Source organism: Dryobates pubescens, chromosome 24 (genome assembly GCF_014839835.1).
Source record: "Dryobates pubescens isolate bDryPub1 chromosome 24, bDryPub1.pri, whole genome shotgun sequence".
In the NCBI taxonomy this organism is placed as follows: Eukaryota; Metazoa; Chordata; class Aves; order Piciformes; family Picidae; genus Dryobates; species Dryobates pubescens.
The window spans coordinates 2409148-2422914 of NC_071635.1; the positions used below are offsets into that span (position 1 = coordinate 2409148).

Genomic DNA, 13767 nt, shown 5'->3' on the forward strand with positions numbered 1-13767 from the left:
TGCTTGGATCTGATGATCTTAGAGCCTGTTCCAGCTCAAACAACTCAGTGTCTGTGCTTGGGGAGCAATCACTACCTGCCTGTGCTAGCTTCTATGGCCCTGCTCTGGCAGCAGGGGTTGGGCTCGATGATCTCCAGAGCCGCCTTCCACCCCCTCACACCCTGTGTAAAGAGGACAGAGAGAGGCTGGAGAAGCACCTGCTGGTGCTCTGAGCCTTAGTGTCTTTCCACAGCTCTTATGACTGTCTCCTGGACGACCCTTTCGAACACGACTGGCCCAAGCTGCCCGAGCTGCCCGGCATCAACTACTCCATGGACGAGCAGTGCCGCTTCGACTTCGGCGTGGGCTACAGGATGTGCACAGCAGTGAGTCCTCAGCTGGGCCTGCCCTTGGCCAGCAGCTCCAGTGTCCTCCTCTCCTGACTGAAGAGCAGCTCAAGAGATCTCCTGTAGAGAGGAGAGGGGGAAAGCTGGCCCCCCGGGTTGGGGGTCAGGCGCGTCAGCACCGCGTGGCGGTGCCGTGTGCTGCCACTTTGTGCTGCTGCACCTTGCGTGGGGAATAAACCTCAGGAGGAGCAGCTGAAGTGTTAGGTATTAGGTAATAGGTTGGACTTGATGATCTCTGAGGTCTTCTCCAACCTGGTTGATTCTATGAAGTAGCTGGGGATGGTTAGTTGGGAAAAGAGGAGGCCGAGGGGAGACCTCATTGCCCTCTACAGCTCCCTGAAGGGAGGTTGCAGTGAGGTGGGGCTTGGGCTCTGCTCCCTAGTCTCAAGTGACAGAAGGAGAGGCAATGGCCTGAAACTGTGCCAGGGGAAGCTTAGGTTGGAGAGGAGGAAAAATGTCTTTGCTGCCAGAGTGGTCAGGGGTTGGAAGAGGCTGCCCAGGGGGGTGGTGGAGTCCCCATCCCTGGAGGTGTGCAAGAAACCTGTGGCCATGGCACTTGGGGATGTGGTTTGGTGGCCATGGTGGGGTTGGGTTGCTGGCTGGACTGGATGACCTTGGAGGGCTGTTCCAAGCCAGCCATGCTGTGACTCCATGGCTCTGTGATCTAACCCTGAGCCCCATCTCACCTTCTCTTTCTTTCAGTTCCGAACCTTCGACCCCTGCAAGCAGCTGTGGTGCAGCCACCCAGACAACCCCTACTTCTGTAAGACAAAGAAAGGACCTCCACTGGATGGGACAGAGTGTGCCCCTGGGAAAGTGAGTGCCATGGCTTCCCTCTGTGCCTAGTGAAAATCCACCCAGCAGTTCTGGTGTCCTGAGCAGAAGGAGGACACAGAGCTGTTGGAGTGAGTCCAGAGGAGGTCACAAAGATGATCCAAGGGCTGGAGCAGCTCTGCTGTGAGCACAGGCTGAGGGAGCTGGGGCTGTGCAGCCTGGAGAAGAGAAGGCTCCAGGGGGACCTTAGAGCTGCCTGCCAATAGCTGAAGGGATCCTGCAGGAAGGCTGCAGAGGGACTTCTCATGAAGGTGTTTAGAGGCAGGACAAGGGGGAATGGTTTGAAGTTGAGGGAGAGCAGGGCTAGACTGGAGCTGTGGAAGAAGCTGTTCAGTATGAGGGTGCTGAGACGCTGGCACAGGCTGCCCAGGGAGGCTGTGGCTGCCTCCTCCCTGGGGGTGTTCAAGGCCAGGTTGGATGAGGCCCTGAGCAGCTGAGTCCATTTGAGAGGTGCCCCTGCCCATGGCATTGAGTTGGAGGAGATGATCTCTGAGGTCCCTTCCAACCTGAGCCATCCTATGCTGAGCTTCACACCTCTGGAGGTCTCAGCCTGTCCTCCAGGAGCTCCCTTCTCACCCCAGCAGCTCCCCTCGGGACGCTATATTGATCCCCGCTGCGGCTGTACACCGGGGTGGGGGTTCTGTTCCTGTTCTCATCCCTCTTCCTGGCTTGGCCTGGTGTCTCTCAGTGGTGCTACAAAGGTCACTGCATGTGGAAGAACGCCAACCAGCTGAAGCAAGATGGCAACTGGGGAGCCTGGACCAAGTTTGGCTCCTGCTCCCGGAGCTGCGGGACCGGAGTTCGCTTCCGCACGCGCCAGTGCAACAACCCCATGTAGGTCTGCAGGCGGCTGGGAGGGCTGCCAGGGGGCACTCTCAGGGGTTGGCACTTTGGGGTGAAGCCCACAGCAGCCAGGAGCGTTCTGGGGGAATCTAAGAATGGGGAGATTGAGATTGGATGTGAGGGAGAAGTTGTTCCCCAGGAGGGTGGTGAGAGCCTGGCACAGGTTGCCCAGGGAGGTGGTGGAAGCCTCCTGCCTGGAGGTGTTTGCAGCCAGGCTGGATGTGGCTGTGAGCAGCCTGCTGCAGTGTGAGGTGTCCCTGCCCATGGCAGTGGGGTTGGAGCTGGCTGAGCCTTGAGGTCCCTTCCAGCCCTGACAATTCTATAATGTGCTGTTTGTCCTCCTTAAGCAGTGTTGGGTGTAGGTGCAGCTCACTGGGAAGAGTTTAGCCCCACTGGAGATGACCAGGTCACCTGCAGCTGCAGCTGGATGAGGTGCACAGTGGGAGCTGTAATGTGCTGGCCTTGGCAGCTCTCCAGAGCAAAGCCTGTGGGGAGCCATGGTGGGGCTGCAGCTGATGTGTGGGAGAGCGAAGAGCGCGGGCTGGGGGGTGGGAGCTCAGCGAGCCGCAGGGCAGCCTGAGAGGAACCACCCCCAGAGGGTTTGAGTCCCCTGAACGTGCCTCTCTTCACAGGCCCATCAATGGGGGTGAGGACTGTGCTGGGGTCAATTTTGAGTTCCAGCTGTGCAACCCTGAGGAGTGCCCCAAGCACTTTGAGGACTTCAGGGCGCAGCAGTGCCAGCAGCGCAATGCCCACTTCGAGCACCAGAGCAGCAAGCACCACTGGCTGCCCTACGAGCACCCTGACCGTACGTGCTGCCCTGCCCTGCCCCCTCCCACCGCTCCTGGGGCTCCTGCTCCTGGCTCTGTCCAGCCTGCCCGGGGGGGTTGTGGAGTCTCCTTCCCTGGAGACTTTCCAAACCCACCTGGATGCATTCCTGTGAGCACTGCCCTGGGTGGTGCTGCTCTGGGTTGGACTGGGTGATCTCTGGAGGTCCCTTCTGACCTCTAATGTACTGTGATACTGTGACCTAGCCCAGCAGACCTGCAGGGGCAAGCACAGAGGCTGTCATGCTCTCCTCCCTCCTGGAGTTGGGATGCTCTTCTGAAGCACCTCTACATGAGGAGGAACTTCTTTAACTTGAGGAGCAGGCTGCCCAGAGAGGTGGTGGAGTCTCCATCTCTGGAGACCTTCCAAGCCCACCTGGCTGTGTTGCTGTGTGGCCTTCTCTAGGTGACCCTGCCTTGGCAGGAGGGTTGGACTGGGTGATCTCCAAAGGTCCCTTCCAGCCCCTGCCATGCTGTGCTTGCTGCTAACTGCTGCATCTACTTCTCTCTCCTTGCCCCACAGCCAACAAGAGATGCCACCTGTACTGCCAGTCCAAAGAAACTGGGGATGTTGCCTCCATGAAGCAGCTGGCACACGATGGCACTCGCTGCTCCTACAGGGATCCCTACAGCATCTGTGTCCGTGGGGAGTGTGTGGTGAGTGGCAGTGCCCTGGGCTCAGCACTGGGCTGTGTGCCAGGCCAGCTCTGCTTACAGCCAGCCAGGAGCTGAGGTTGGGAAAAGGCTCTTAGGATCAAGTTGCCACAAAGCCAGGTCCCTCAGCACCACATCTCCACAGCTTTAAAAGCCCTCCAGGGCTGGGGACTCCACCACTGCCCTGGGCAGCCAGGGCCAGGCCTTGACAATGCTTTGGGGGAAGAAATTGTTCCTCATGGCCAACCTAAACCTCCCTTAGGGCAGCTTGAGGCTGTTTCCTCTTGTCCATTGTTCCTTGGGAAAAGAAACCAAGGCCACCTCCATCAGAATGACTCAGGTGGCAGCTCAGAGTGGGGTGGGCACACAGCAGGAGTCACTTCCTGATCTTCCCATGAAGATGTACAAATGATTTGTGTTGAGATTGAAGAGCTCAGCACTGGGCTGGTGACTTCTTCTCTGCATTGATTGACTGATCTGGAGATGAGGAACAAATTCTTGCCAGTGAGGGTGGGGAGACACTGGCACAGGTTGCCCAGGGAGGTCCTGGATGCCCTCTCCCTGGAGGTGTTTCAAGGCCAGGCTGGATGAGACCTTGAGCAAGCTGGGCTGGTGGGAGGTGTCCCTGCCCATGGCAGGGGGGTGGAACTGGATGATTTTGAAGGTCCCTTCCAACCCAACCCACTGTAGGACTCTGTGGTTCAGAAGAGCTCTGTGTGCAGCTTCCAGCCTGGTGCTCTCCCTGGGATTGCCCATGCCAAGAGCTTCTCCTTTTATCCTTATTTCTCTTCCTGGAAGGAGATGTCAGTAAGAAAACAAAACCAGCCCAAACCCCAGCATTTTTCTTGCAACTGGCTGCTCTGAGTGTGGGTTTTCTTTCCCAGCTCCTTTCTTTCCCACCCCTAGCTGGGAGCCTTCTTTAAGGCCCCTTCCAACCCAACCCCTTCCTTGCTTCTACGATCGTGCAGCGGGGTCCTGCCCTAACTCCCAGCTGGCCAGCAAGGGCAAACCTCCTCTCTTGTGTGTTTTCTGCTCTCCCCTCTGCAGAAAGTGGGCTGTGACAAGGAGATTGGCTCCAACAAGGTGGAGGACAAGTGTGGTGTCTGCGGCGGGGACAACTCCCACTGCCAGACGGTGAAGGGCACCTTCACGCGCACGCCCAAGAAGCTTGGTAGGGAGCACCTCTCTGCCTCTGCTTTCTCTTGCCTCTGCTGTTCCTGTCACACCTGCAGGCTGCTCTGGGGTAGCCCCAGGCAAGCTGCCAGCTGCTGTGCACTGGGAGCAGTGTGGTGGTTGCAGTTGCCAGGTGAGGCCATGCCCTCCTAACCGTGGCTGTCACTTCTTCTTCCCATCCCCTCTCCCCTCCACTGCTGCTGCCCATGCCAAAGGGTACCTCAAGATGTTTGACATCCCTCCTGGGGCTCGACATGTGTTCATCCAAGAAGATGAGGCCTCTCCTCACTTCCTTGGTAAGTGTTTCTCCTGGAGGGGTGTGTGTGTGGGGGGGGTGTTGGTTTGAGGTAGGAGAACCTGAGAGGACCAACCCAAAACCTCCCAGGCAGATACCTGCAGGGGGTAAGGGCTGAGTCGTGCAGCAGGAGGCTCTCAGCAGACAAACCTTTGCTTCTCCTTGGAGTTCTTCAGGGCTCTCAAACTGCTGCCCAAGGTGCATGAGTTGAGTAGGGTAGAGTAGGGTAGGGTAGGGTAGAGTAGGATTGAATTGAATTGAATTGAATTGACCAGGTTGGAAGAGACCTTTGAGATCATCCAGTCCAACCTCTCACCCAGCACCATCTCATCAACTAAACCATGGCACCAAGTGCCTCAGCCAGGCTCTTCCTAAACACCTCCAGGGATGGGGACTCCACCACCTCCCTGGGCAGCCCATGCCAGTGGCCAATCTCTCTTTCAATAACAACAACAATAATGATAACAATTAAGTAGTAATAAGCAGTAGTAGCAGCAATAATAACGATGACAACAATAATGGTGGTGATAATAATTAAGTAGCAGTAAGGAGTAGCAATAATAACAATAATGATAATAATAACTAAATAATAGGAATTACATCTAATAATTAACTATGATAATTAGAAGTAGTAATGATGATGATGATGATGATGGTTGGAACTGGATAACCTTGAAGGTGCCTTCCAACCCAACCCATTCTATGAACCCATGGGCACGACTTTGAAGTGTGGTCAAGGACCCAACCCCAGGCAGATCCTCAGGGGTTCAGCTTCCTCAGCTCTTTCCTCACTGACCTGCTGTGTGCACATTTGCACCCCAAAAAGGAGCTAAAGCTGGGTGGGAAAGCCTCCCTTTGGTAACTGCAGGGAGGGAAGGAGGGAGGGAGGCAGGAGGTGCACTTAAAGCCTGCTGAGATGCCTTGTGCCGGAGTGGAGGCACCGCTGGCACGCTGTCCCCCCTCCCAGCCATTAAGAACCAGGCCACAGGACACTACATCCTGAACGGGAAGGGGGAGGAGGCCAGGTCCCGCTCCTTCATCGACCTGGGCCTGGAGTGGGAGTACAGCATCGAGGAGGAGACAGAGAGCCTGCACACCGCCGGGCCCCTGCACGACGCTGTGGTGGTGCTGGTAGGTCCCCTGGCAGGCAGGGGCTGGCTGCTGGGGGGCGCTGCTGCAAGCATGGGGGTGGGGCTGGGGTCAAGCCCTGCTGTGCCTCCTGAGGAGACAGCTGGTGGTCCACAGCCCTTCTCTCCTCTCTTCTCTTTCTTTCTCTCTGATTCTCCTTTTCCCTTTCCTCCTCCCTCCTCCTCCCTCCTCCTCCCTCCTCCTCCCTCCTCCTCCCTCCTCCTCCCTTCTTCCTTCTCCCTCCTCCTCCCTCCTTCTCCCTCCTCCTCCCTCCTTCTCCCTCCTCCTCCCTCCTTCTCCCTCCTCCTCCCTCCTCCTCCCTCCTCCTCCCTCCTCCTCCCTCCTCCTCCCTCCTCCTCCCTCCTCCTCCCTCCTCCTCCCTCCTCCTCCCTCCTCCTCCCTCCTCCTCCCTCCTCCTCCCTCCTCCTCCCTCCTCCTCCCCTGCTCACTCTGCTGCCTTCTCCAAGCCCCCCCTGGCAGCTGTGCTCTCATGTGCTCCCCTGCAGATCATCCCCCGGGAGAACGAGACGCGCTGCAGCCTGACCTACAAGTACATCATCCACGAGGACTCGGTGCCCACCATCAACAGCAACAACGTCCTGCAGGAGGACCTGGACACCTTTGAGTGGGCCCTGAAGAGCTGGTCCCAGTGCTCCAAGCCCTGTGGTGGAGGTGAGCAGGGAATGGTTTGGGTTTCATGGAGTCACAGAGTGGCAGAGGCTGGGAGGGACCTCGAGAGATGAATCACAGAATCGACCAGGCTGGAAAAGACCTCAGAGATCATCAAGTCCAACCTCTCACCCAGCACCATCTGATCAACTCAACCATGGCACCAAGGGCCTCAGCCAGGCTCTTTAAACACCTCCAGGGATGGGGACTCCACCACCTCCCTGGGCAGCACATCCCCATGGCCAATCTCTCTTGCTGGGAAGAACTTCTTCCTAACATCCAGCCTGAACCTCCCCTGGCACAGCTTGAGACTGTGTCCTCTTGTTCTGGTGCTGCTTGCCTGGCAGAAGAGACCAACCTCCACCTGGCTACAATCTCCTTTCAGGTAGTTGTAGAGAGCAAGAAGGTCTCCCCTGAGCCTCCTCTTCTCCAGGCTAGAGACCTCTCACCAGCTTCATGGCTCTTCTCTGCACATGTTCAAGCTCATACAGTCCAACCCCCTGCCAGAGCAGGATCACCTAGAGCAGGTCACACAGGAACTCATCCATGCTGCTCTTGAATATCTCCACAGAGAGACTCCACAACCCCCACAGGTTGGATATTGAGACACTTGAACGTTTCCAGAGAAGGGCAACGAGGCTGGGGAGGGGTCTGGAGCACAGCCCTGTGAGGAGAGGCTGAGGGAGCTGGGGTTGCTTAGCCTGCAGAAGAGGAGGCTCAGGGGAGATCTTCTTGCTCTCTACAGCTCCCTGAAGGGAGGTTGTAGCCAGGTGGGGGTTGGTCTCTTCTCCCAGGCACCCAGCACCAGAACAAGAGGACACAGTCTCAAGCTGTGCCAGGGGAGGTTTAGGCTGGAGGTGAGGAGAAAGTTCTTCCCAGCATGAGAGATTGCCCCTGGGAATGTGCTGCCCAGGGAGGTGGTGGAGTCCCCATCCCTGGAGGTGTTCAAGAGGGGATTGGATGTGGCACTTGGAGCCATGGCTTGGTTAGTCAGGAGGTGCTGGGTGATAGGTTGGACTGGATGACCTCTGAGGTCTTTTCCGACCTTGTTGATCCTCTGATCCCTCTGTGGGACCAGGGGGCCAAACCTGTTGCCTGCTGCCCTTCGCTTTGGAGCAGCAGTTGGCTGCAGCAGCTGTGCTGCCTTGCAGGCTTCCAGTACACCAAGTACGGGTGCCGGAGGAAGAGCGACAGCAAAATGGTTCATCGCAGCTTCTGTGAAGCCAGCAAAAAGCCAAAGCCCATCCGTAGGATGTGCAACCTTCAGGAATGCACCCAGCCCCTGTGAGTACCCCTGCCCCTCTCCTCAGGCCCCTGCCCTGCAAAGGGCACCCACAAGGAGGCTGAGGAGGGACTTTGGAGGCTACCTCCGTCCTGAGACCCCTGGCCTTTGAAGGGGACCTCTGGAGCACCTCTCCTATGAGGACAGACTGAGGGAGTTGGGGTTGTGCAGGCTGGAGAGGAGAAGGCTCCCAGGAGACCTAATTGTGGCCTTCCAGGATCTGCAGGGGGCTACAAGAAAGTTGGGGAGGGACTTCTGAGGGTGTCAGGGAGTGATAAGACTGGGGGAATGGAGCAAAACTAGAAGTGGGGAGATTGAGATTGGATGTGAGGAAGAAGTTGTTTCCCATGAGGGTGGTGAGAGCCTGGCACAGGTTGCCCAGGGAGGTGGTGGAAGCCTCCTGCCTGGAGGTGTTTGCAGCCAGGCTGGAGGTGGCTGTGAGCAACCTGCTGCGGTGTGAGGTGTCCCTGGCCATGGCAGGGGGTTGGAGCTGGCTGAGCCTTGAGGTCCCTTCCAGCCCTGACAATTCCATGATTCTATGACCTACAAGGAAGCTGAGGAGGGATGTTTGTACAGGCTGGGGTGATAGGATGAGAGGGAATGGATTGAAGCTTGAGAAGGAGAGATTTAGGCTGCAGATGAGGAAGGGATTCTTTAGAGGGAGGGTGAGGAGACACTGGCTGAGGCTGCCCAGGGCAGTGGTGGAGTCCCCATCCCTGGAGGGGTTTCAGAGCCATGGAGATGTGGTGCTGAGGGCCATGGCTCAGTGCTGAGCTGGCAGTGCCCAGTGAATGGTTGGACTCCAGGATTGTAAAGGTCTCTTCACAGCAGCACAGAACATCAGAGGTTGGAAGGGACCTCCAGAGCAGCATCACCCAGGGCAGGCTGCACAGGAATGCATCCAGCTGGGGTTGGAAAGGCTCCAGAGCAGGAGACTCCACAACCCCCCTGGGCAGCCTGCTCCAGGGCTCTGTCACCCTCACAGCACAGAAGTTTCTCCTCATGTTGAGCTGAAACCTTCTCTGCTCAAGCTTGGATCCATTGTTCCTTGGCTTATCCCTGTGCAGCACCCAGAAGAGCTTGGCCCCCTCCCCTCGGCCCCCAGCCCTCAGCTATTGATAGACATTGATCAAATCCCTCTCAGCCTTCTCCTCTCCAGACCAATCAGCCCCTGGGGTGGCATCAAGGGCAGCCTGGGTTGTCAGGAAGGGAAGAGCTGCCTGGGGTGGCGTCAAGGGCTGCCTGGGCTGGCAGCAGCCTGGGCTGGCAGGTGAGAGGCTGTGCTGTGATCTCCTGGCTCTTGCCTCGGCAGCTGGGCAGCAGAGGAGTGGGAGCACTGCACCAGGACCTGCGGGAACTCCGGCTACCAGCTGCGGACGGTGCGGTGCCTGCAGCCGCTGCGGGACGGTGCCAACCGCTCGGTGCACGCCAAGCACTGCGCCGGGCAGCGCCCCGACAGCCGCCGGCCCTGCAACCGCCTGCCCTGCCCGGCACCCTGGAGAGCGGGACCCTGGTCTGAGGTGGGCACAGGCACCCTCACGCTGGGGTGCAAGGGGGGACCCTCAGAGGGTGTCTTGGCCGAACCCCCCTGCAGGCAGCGGGGGCAGCTCCAGCTGGGGCAGGCTGCCCGGGGCCACACGGAGGCTGAGCTTGAGTGGCTGCAGGGATGGAGACAGCAACCTCGTCCCTGGGCAGCCTGTGCCAGTGTCTCCCCACCCTCATGGTGCAGAACTTGCTCCTGATCTCCAGCCTAACTCTGCCCTGCTCCAGTTTCAGACCATTGCCCCTTGGCCTGTCCCCACAGCCCCTTCTGAGCAGTCCCTCCCCAGCCTGCCTGGAGGTGGCCTGCAGGCACTGAAATGCAGCTCTGAGCTCTCCCTGCAGCCTTCTCTTCTCCAGGCTGAACAGCTCCAACTCTTCCAGCCTGTCTTCACAATCTAGAGGTTCTGCAGCCCTCTGAGCAGCTTTGTGGCCTCCTCTAGACCCACTCCCCTGTTTCTCCTGTGTTGAGGTTCCCGTAGCTGTGCACAGCAGTCCAGGTGAGGTCTCAGCAGACAGACTTTTGGCCAGGGGCTGATGTGACAGGACAAGAGGTGATGGTCTGAGCCAGAAGAAGGAGACTCAGACTGGAGAGGAGGAAGAAATGTTTGATGGTGGTGAGAGCCTGGCCCAGGTCTCCCAGAGAGGTGGGAGATGCCCAGCCCCTGGCCACCATTCTAGGTCAGGCTGTTTGGGGCTCTAAGCCACCTCCTCCAGCTGCAGGTGTCCCTGCTTTGCACTTCCAACCCACTGGAAGGTGCAGCCCGGTCTGAAAGCCTGCCTGGAGCTGTTGCAGGCATGCTGGCCCATGGCTGTGGCAGCTGAAGCTCCTCAACTGTCTCCTGTCTGCCCCCCAGTGCTCGGTGACCTGCGGGGAGGGAACGGAGCGGCGGCAGCTGACCTGCCGCGCCGGGGACCGCTGCGACGGGGAGAAGCCTCAGACAGTCAGAGCCTGCAAGCTGGCTCCCTGCAACGGTAAGAGAGCATCTGCCACCAGCTCCAGCTGAGGCAGGGCACGAGTCCTGGCCCAGCACAGCCTGCCATGCTGGCACAGGGCAGGGTAGAGCTGTCACACACAGACTGGTTGGGGTTGCGGCTCTGAGACCATAGAGTCCTCCATGATCATCACTGGACCCTCTGAGACCATAGAGTCCTCCATGATCATCACTGGGCCCTCTGAGACCATAGAGTCCTCCATGATCATCACTGGACCCTCTGAGACCATAGAGTCCTCCATGATCATCATTGGACCTCTAAGACCATAGAGTCCTCCATGATCATCACTGGGCCCTTTGAGACCATAGAGTCCTCCATGATCATCACTGGGCCCTCTGAGACCATAGAGTCCTCCATGATCATCACTGGGCCCTCTGAGACCATAGAGTCCTCCATGATCATCATTGGACCTCTAAGACCTCTAAGATCATAGAGGCCCAGCCATCAACCCAACACCACCATGGCCACCAAACTGTCCCCAGGTGCCATGGCCACACGTTTCTTGAACACCTCCAGGGATGGGGACTCCACCACCTCCCTGGGTAACCTATTCCAGTGTCTGAGCAGAGTCCCTCCAGAATGAGGAACAAAAGACCTGTATTTAGGTCTGAGTGGTTGTGGCTTGGCCTGGGTGATCTCCAGAGGCATCCACATCTGTCAGGAGATCATCATAGAATGGTCTGGGTTGGAAAGGACCTCCTGAGGCCATCCAGCCCAACCCCCCTGCAGTGAGCAGGGACATCCTCAACTAGATCAGGTTGCCCAGAGCCCTCTCGAGCTCCACTTTGAATATCTCCAGGCCTGGGGCCCCAACCACCTCCCTGGGCAACCTCTTCCAGTGCTCCCGAGATGAAGCATCTCAGCTTGCCTCTGGTGGCTTCTGGAAGAACTTGGTGGCCACCCAGCCCCTTCCTTCCCCCGGGCTGGTGATCCTCCGGGGGTTGCTCGGCCTTGAAGTCGCCGGTGGGGCGCTGGGCAGAGCCTCGGCGGGGTTTGGAGAGCTCAACCTTTCCACCTGTGTTGCAGACGAGCCCTGCCTGGGAGACAAATCCATCTTCTGCCAGATGGAAGTGCTGGCCAGATACTGCTCCATCCCCGGCTACAACAAGCTGTGCTGCGAGTCCTGCAGCGGCAGGCGCGGCGGCACCCTGCCCCCTCCCTTCCTCGGCCCCGCTGCCAGCGCCCGGCCGGCACCGACGGGCGGCAGCGGCCCCACGCCGCCCGGGGGGAGGCCCCTGGGCGGGCTGCCCCCTGCGGAGGAGGACACGGAAACGCACATCTCCCCCTCCAGCACCGAGCCCAGAGGTGCTGAGCTCCCTCCCTGGAGAGCTCCTCAGGCCAGGAAGGCTTCCGGGCCGGCCGCTTCGCTCCGCCGGCCGCCCGCCAACGGCGGCAGCAGCCTGGGCGCCCAGCGCGCCCCGGCGTCGGTGCCGGCGCTGCCGGCTCAGAACAGCACTGCGGGCGCTCCTTCTCCAGCCAGGAGAGCCTCCCAGAAGAGCCAGAGGCACGTGGAGAAGAGGTGGCCCTCGGGGTCCTCCGCCGCGGAAAGCTGAGGGTGGGCGGCCGGCGGAGGAGAGCCCCGGCCGGAGGCTCGGCGCGGCGCTCGGGGGCCGCTCCCGGACGCCCCGGCACCCGCTGCTGCCCCCCAGGCAGGGGGGCCCTCAGCTGCTGGCTCTGGCTCGTGCTGCTGGCTGCTGGCAGGACCCTGAGGCCCGCAGCTGATGTAGATAAGGACAAGAAGTGCTGGTTCACTTTCGAGTCGCTCCGCCTCGCCTGCCTGGCTTGAACGGCGCCCTGGAGGAAAGCACCAAAGAGCCTTCCTGGCCACGAGCTGGAGTGGCTGAGGGCAGCAGCCAAGCTCTGGCAGCGGGAAGTGGCCCCTCCTGACCTCAGCACTCTCCTCCCTGGTTCTGGTTTCAAACACTCACAGGCAGAAGGATGCCCCCCGCCACGACGAGAGGTATCCCAGCGCTGACCCAGACCACAGCTGGAGCCACAGGACTTGTCCTGCTGCTGAACCTCCACAGACAGATGCTGCCCAGGGGGACTGGCAGCTGCTGTGTACATACTGGAGACTGCAGGTGGTTGGTGTGATGGGCAGGAGCTCTGTGCTGTCACACCACCCTGTGCCCATGCTGCCACCCCCAGCTGCCTTAGCTCCGTTCCCAGCAGCCTTGTCCTACAAGGGGGACTTGGGTGTGCATGGGAGTTCCACCTGCTGACCAGGAAAGGGCCCTCTGGGGCATCAGCAACGAGGTGGCTCCCTGGGAACAGGGACTTGAAGTGTAACCATGAAGGTCCAAGTCCCCCTGCAGCCACCTGTCCAGTGAAAGCTGGGGTAGGACCTGTGGGGTCACTCCAGTCACAGGCTGGTTTGAGACCTTTGAGGGCATTCCAGTGCTGGGCTGCTGTAGGACCTCTGGGATCACTCCAGTCACAGACTGGTTTGAGACCTTTGGGGTCCCTCCGGTCCTGAGCTGGTGTAGGACCTTTGGGGTCCCTCCAGTGCTGGGCTGCTGTAGGACCTTTGGGGTGCCTCCAGTGCTGGGCTGGAGCCATGATTTCAGGTACTGGTGAGATGCTGGCCAGCATTTGGGGTGGATGTGGAGCTGGCACTGCTCCATCTCGGGAGCAGCATCACCCTCCTGTGGGGCTTCTGCAGCCAAGGAGCTCAGAACCGTGCCAGGAGCCATGGGCAGCCTGGTGGTGCTGTCACAAGGCACCACAAGCCCCGCTCCCCCCTGCCCCATCTGTCCTCACTGAGCCTGGAGAAGCCTCCTGGAGGTGCCAAGGAGCAGCTGTGGCAGGGCAGGGCTGGGCTGAGCTGGTTTGCCCCTGCTGGCAGTGCTGCTGTGAAGGCAAGGGATGGCTGTGTCAGCAGGCTTCTCCTCCACACTCCCCCTGTGTCACTGCTGCCCTTCCCTGCCCTGTCCCCAGCCCCTCTCTGCCGTGTTGCTGTAAAGTGCTTGTACATAGGATGGAGAACTAAAGATATTTATTGAGAGCTGAGTTCCTGATGGTCTTTGAGCTGCTGAACACTGCCTCTGAGGGCAGCTGCCTCTCCTCTGTGCCAGGAGGGGGCCAGGCTGATGCCAACAGGCACCAGGGGGACAGAGCAGGAGCTGAGGCAGCTGAACTGGT

General features: G+C 59.3%; 1 protein-coding gene across 1 annotated transcript in view; it reads left to right on the plus strand.

The window, feature by feature from the left end:
* Positions 1 to 12179, plus strand: part of ADAMTS3 (ADAM metallopeptidase with thrombospondin type 1 motif 3) — a 58410-nt gene extending 46231 nt beyond the window's left edge. Inside the window, exons 10-22 of the mRNA XM_054172499.1 lie at positions 233 to 365; positions 1089 to 1202; positions 1909 to 2054; positions 2696 to 2871; positions 3414 to 3547; positions 4592 to 4715; positions 4933 to 5013; positions 5980 to 6143; positions 6647 to 6812; positions 7961 to 8093; positions 9404 to 9611; positions 10488 to 10605; positions 11653 to 12179. Of these exons, the coding sequence (XP_054028474.1) occupies positions 233 to 365; positions 1089 to 1202; positions 1909 to 2054; positions 2696 to 2871; positions 3414 to 3547; positions 4592 to 4715; positions 4933 to 5013; positions 5980 to 6143; positions 6647 to 6812; positions 7961 to 8093; positions 9404 to 9611; positions 10488 to 10605; positions 11653 to 12179 (2224 nt within the window). The remainder of the gene's footprint in view (positions 1 to 232; positions 366 to 1088; positions 1203 to 1908; positions 2055 to 2695; positions 2872 to 3413; positions 3548 to 4591; positions 4716 to 4932; positions 5014 to 5979; positions 6144 to 6646; positions 6813 to 7960; positions 8094 to 9403; positions 9612 to 10487; positions 10606 to 11652) is intronic.
* The last annotated feature ends 1588 nt before the right edge of the window (positions 12180 to 13767 follow it).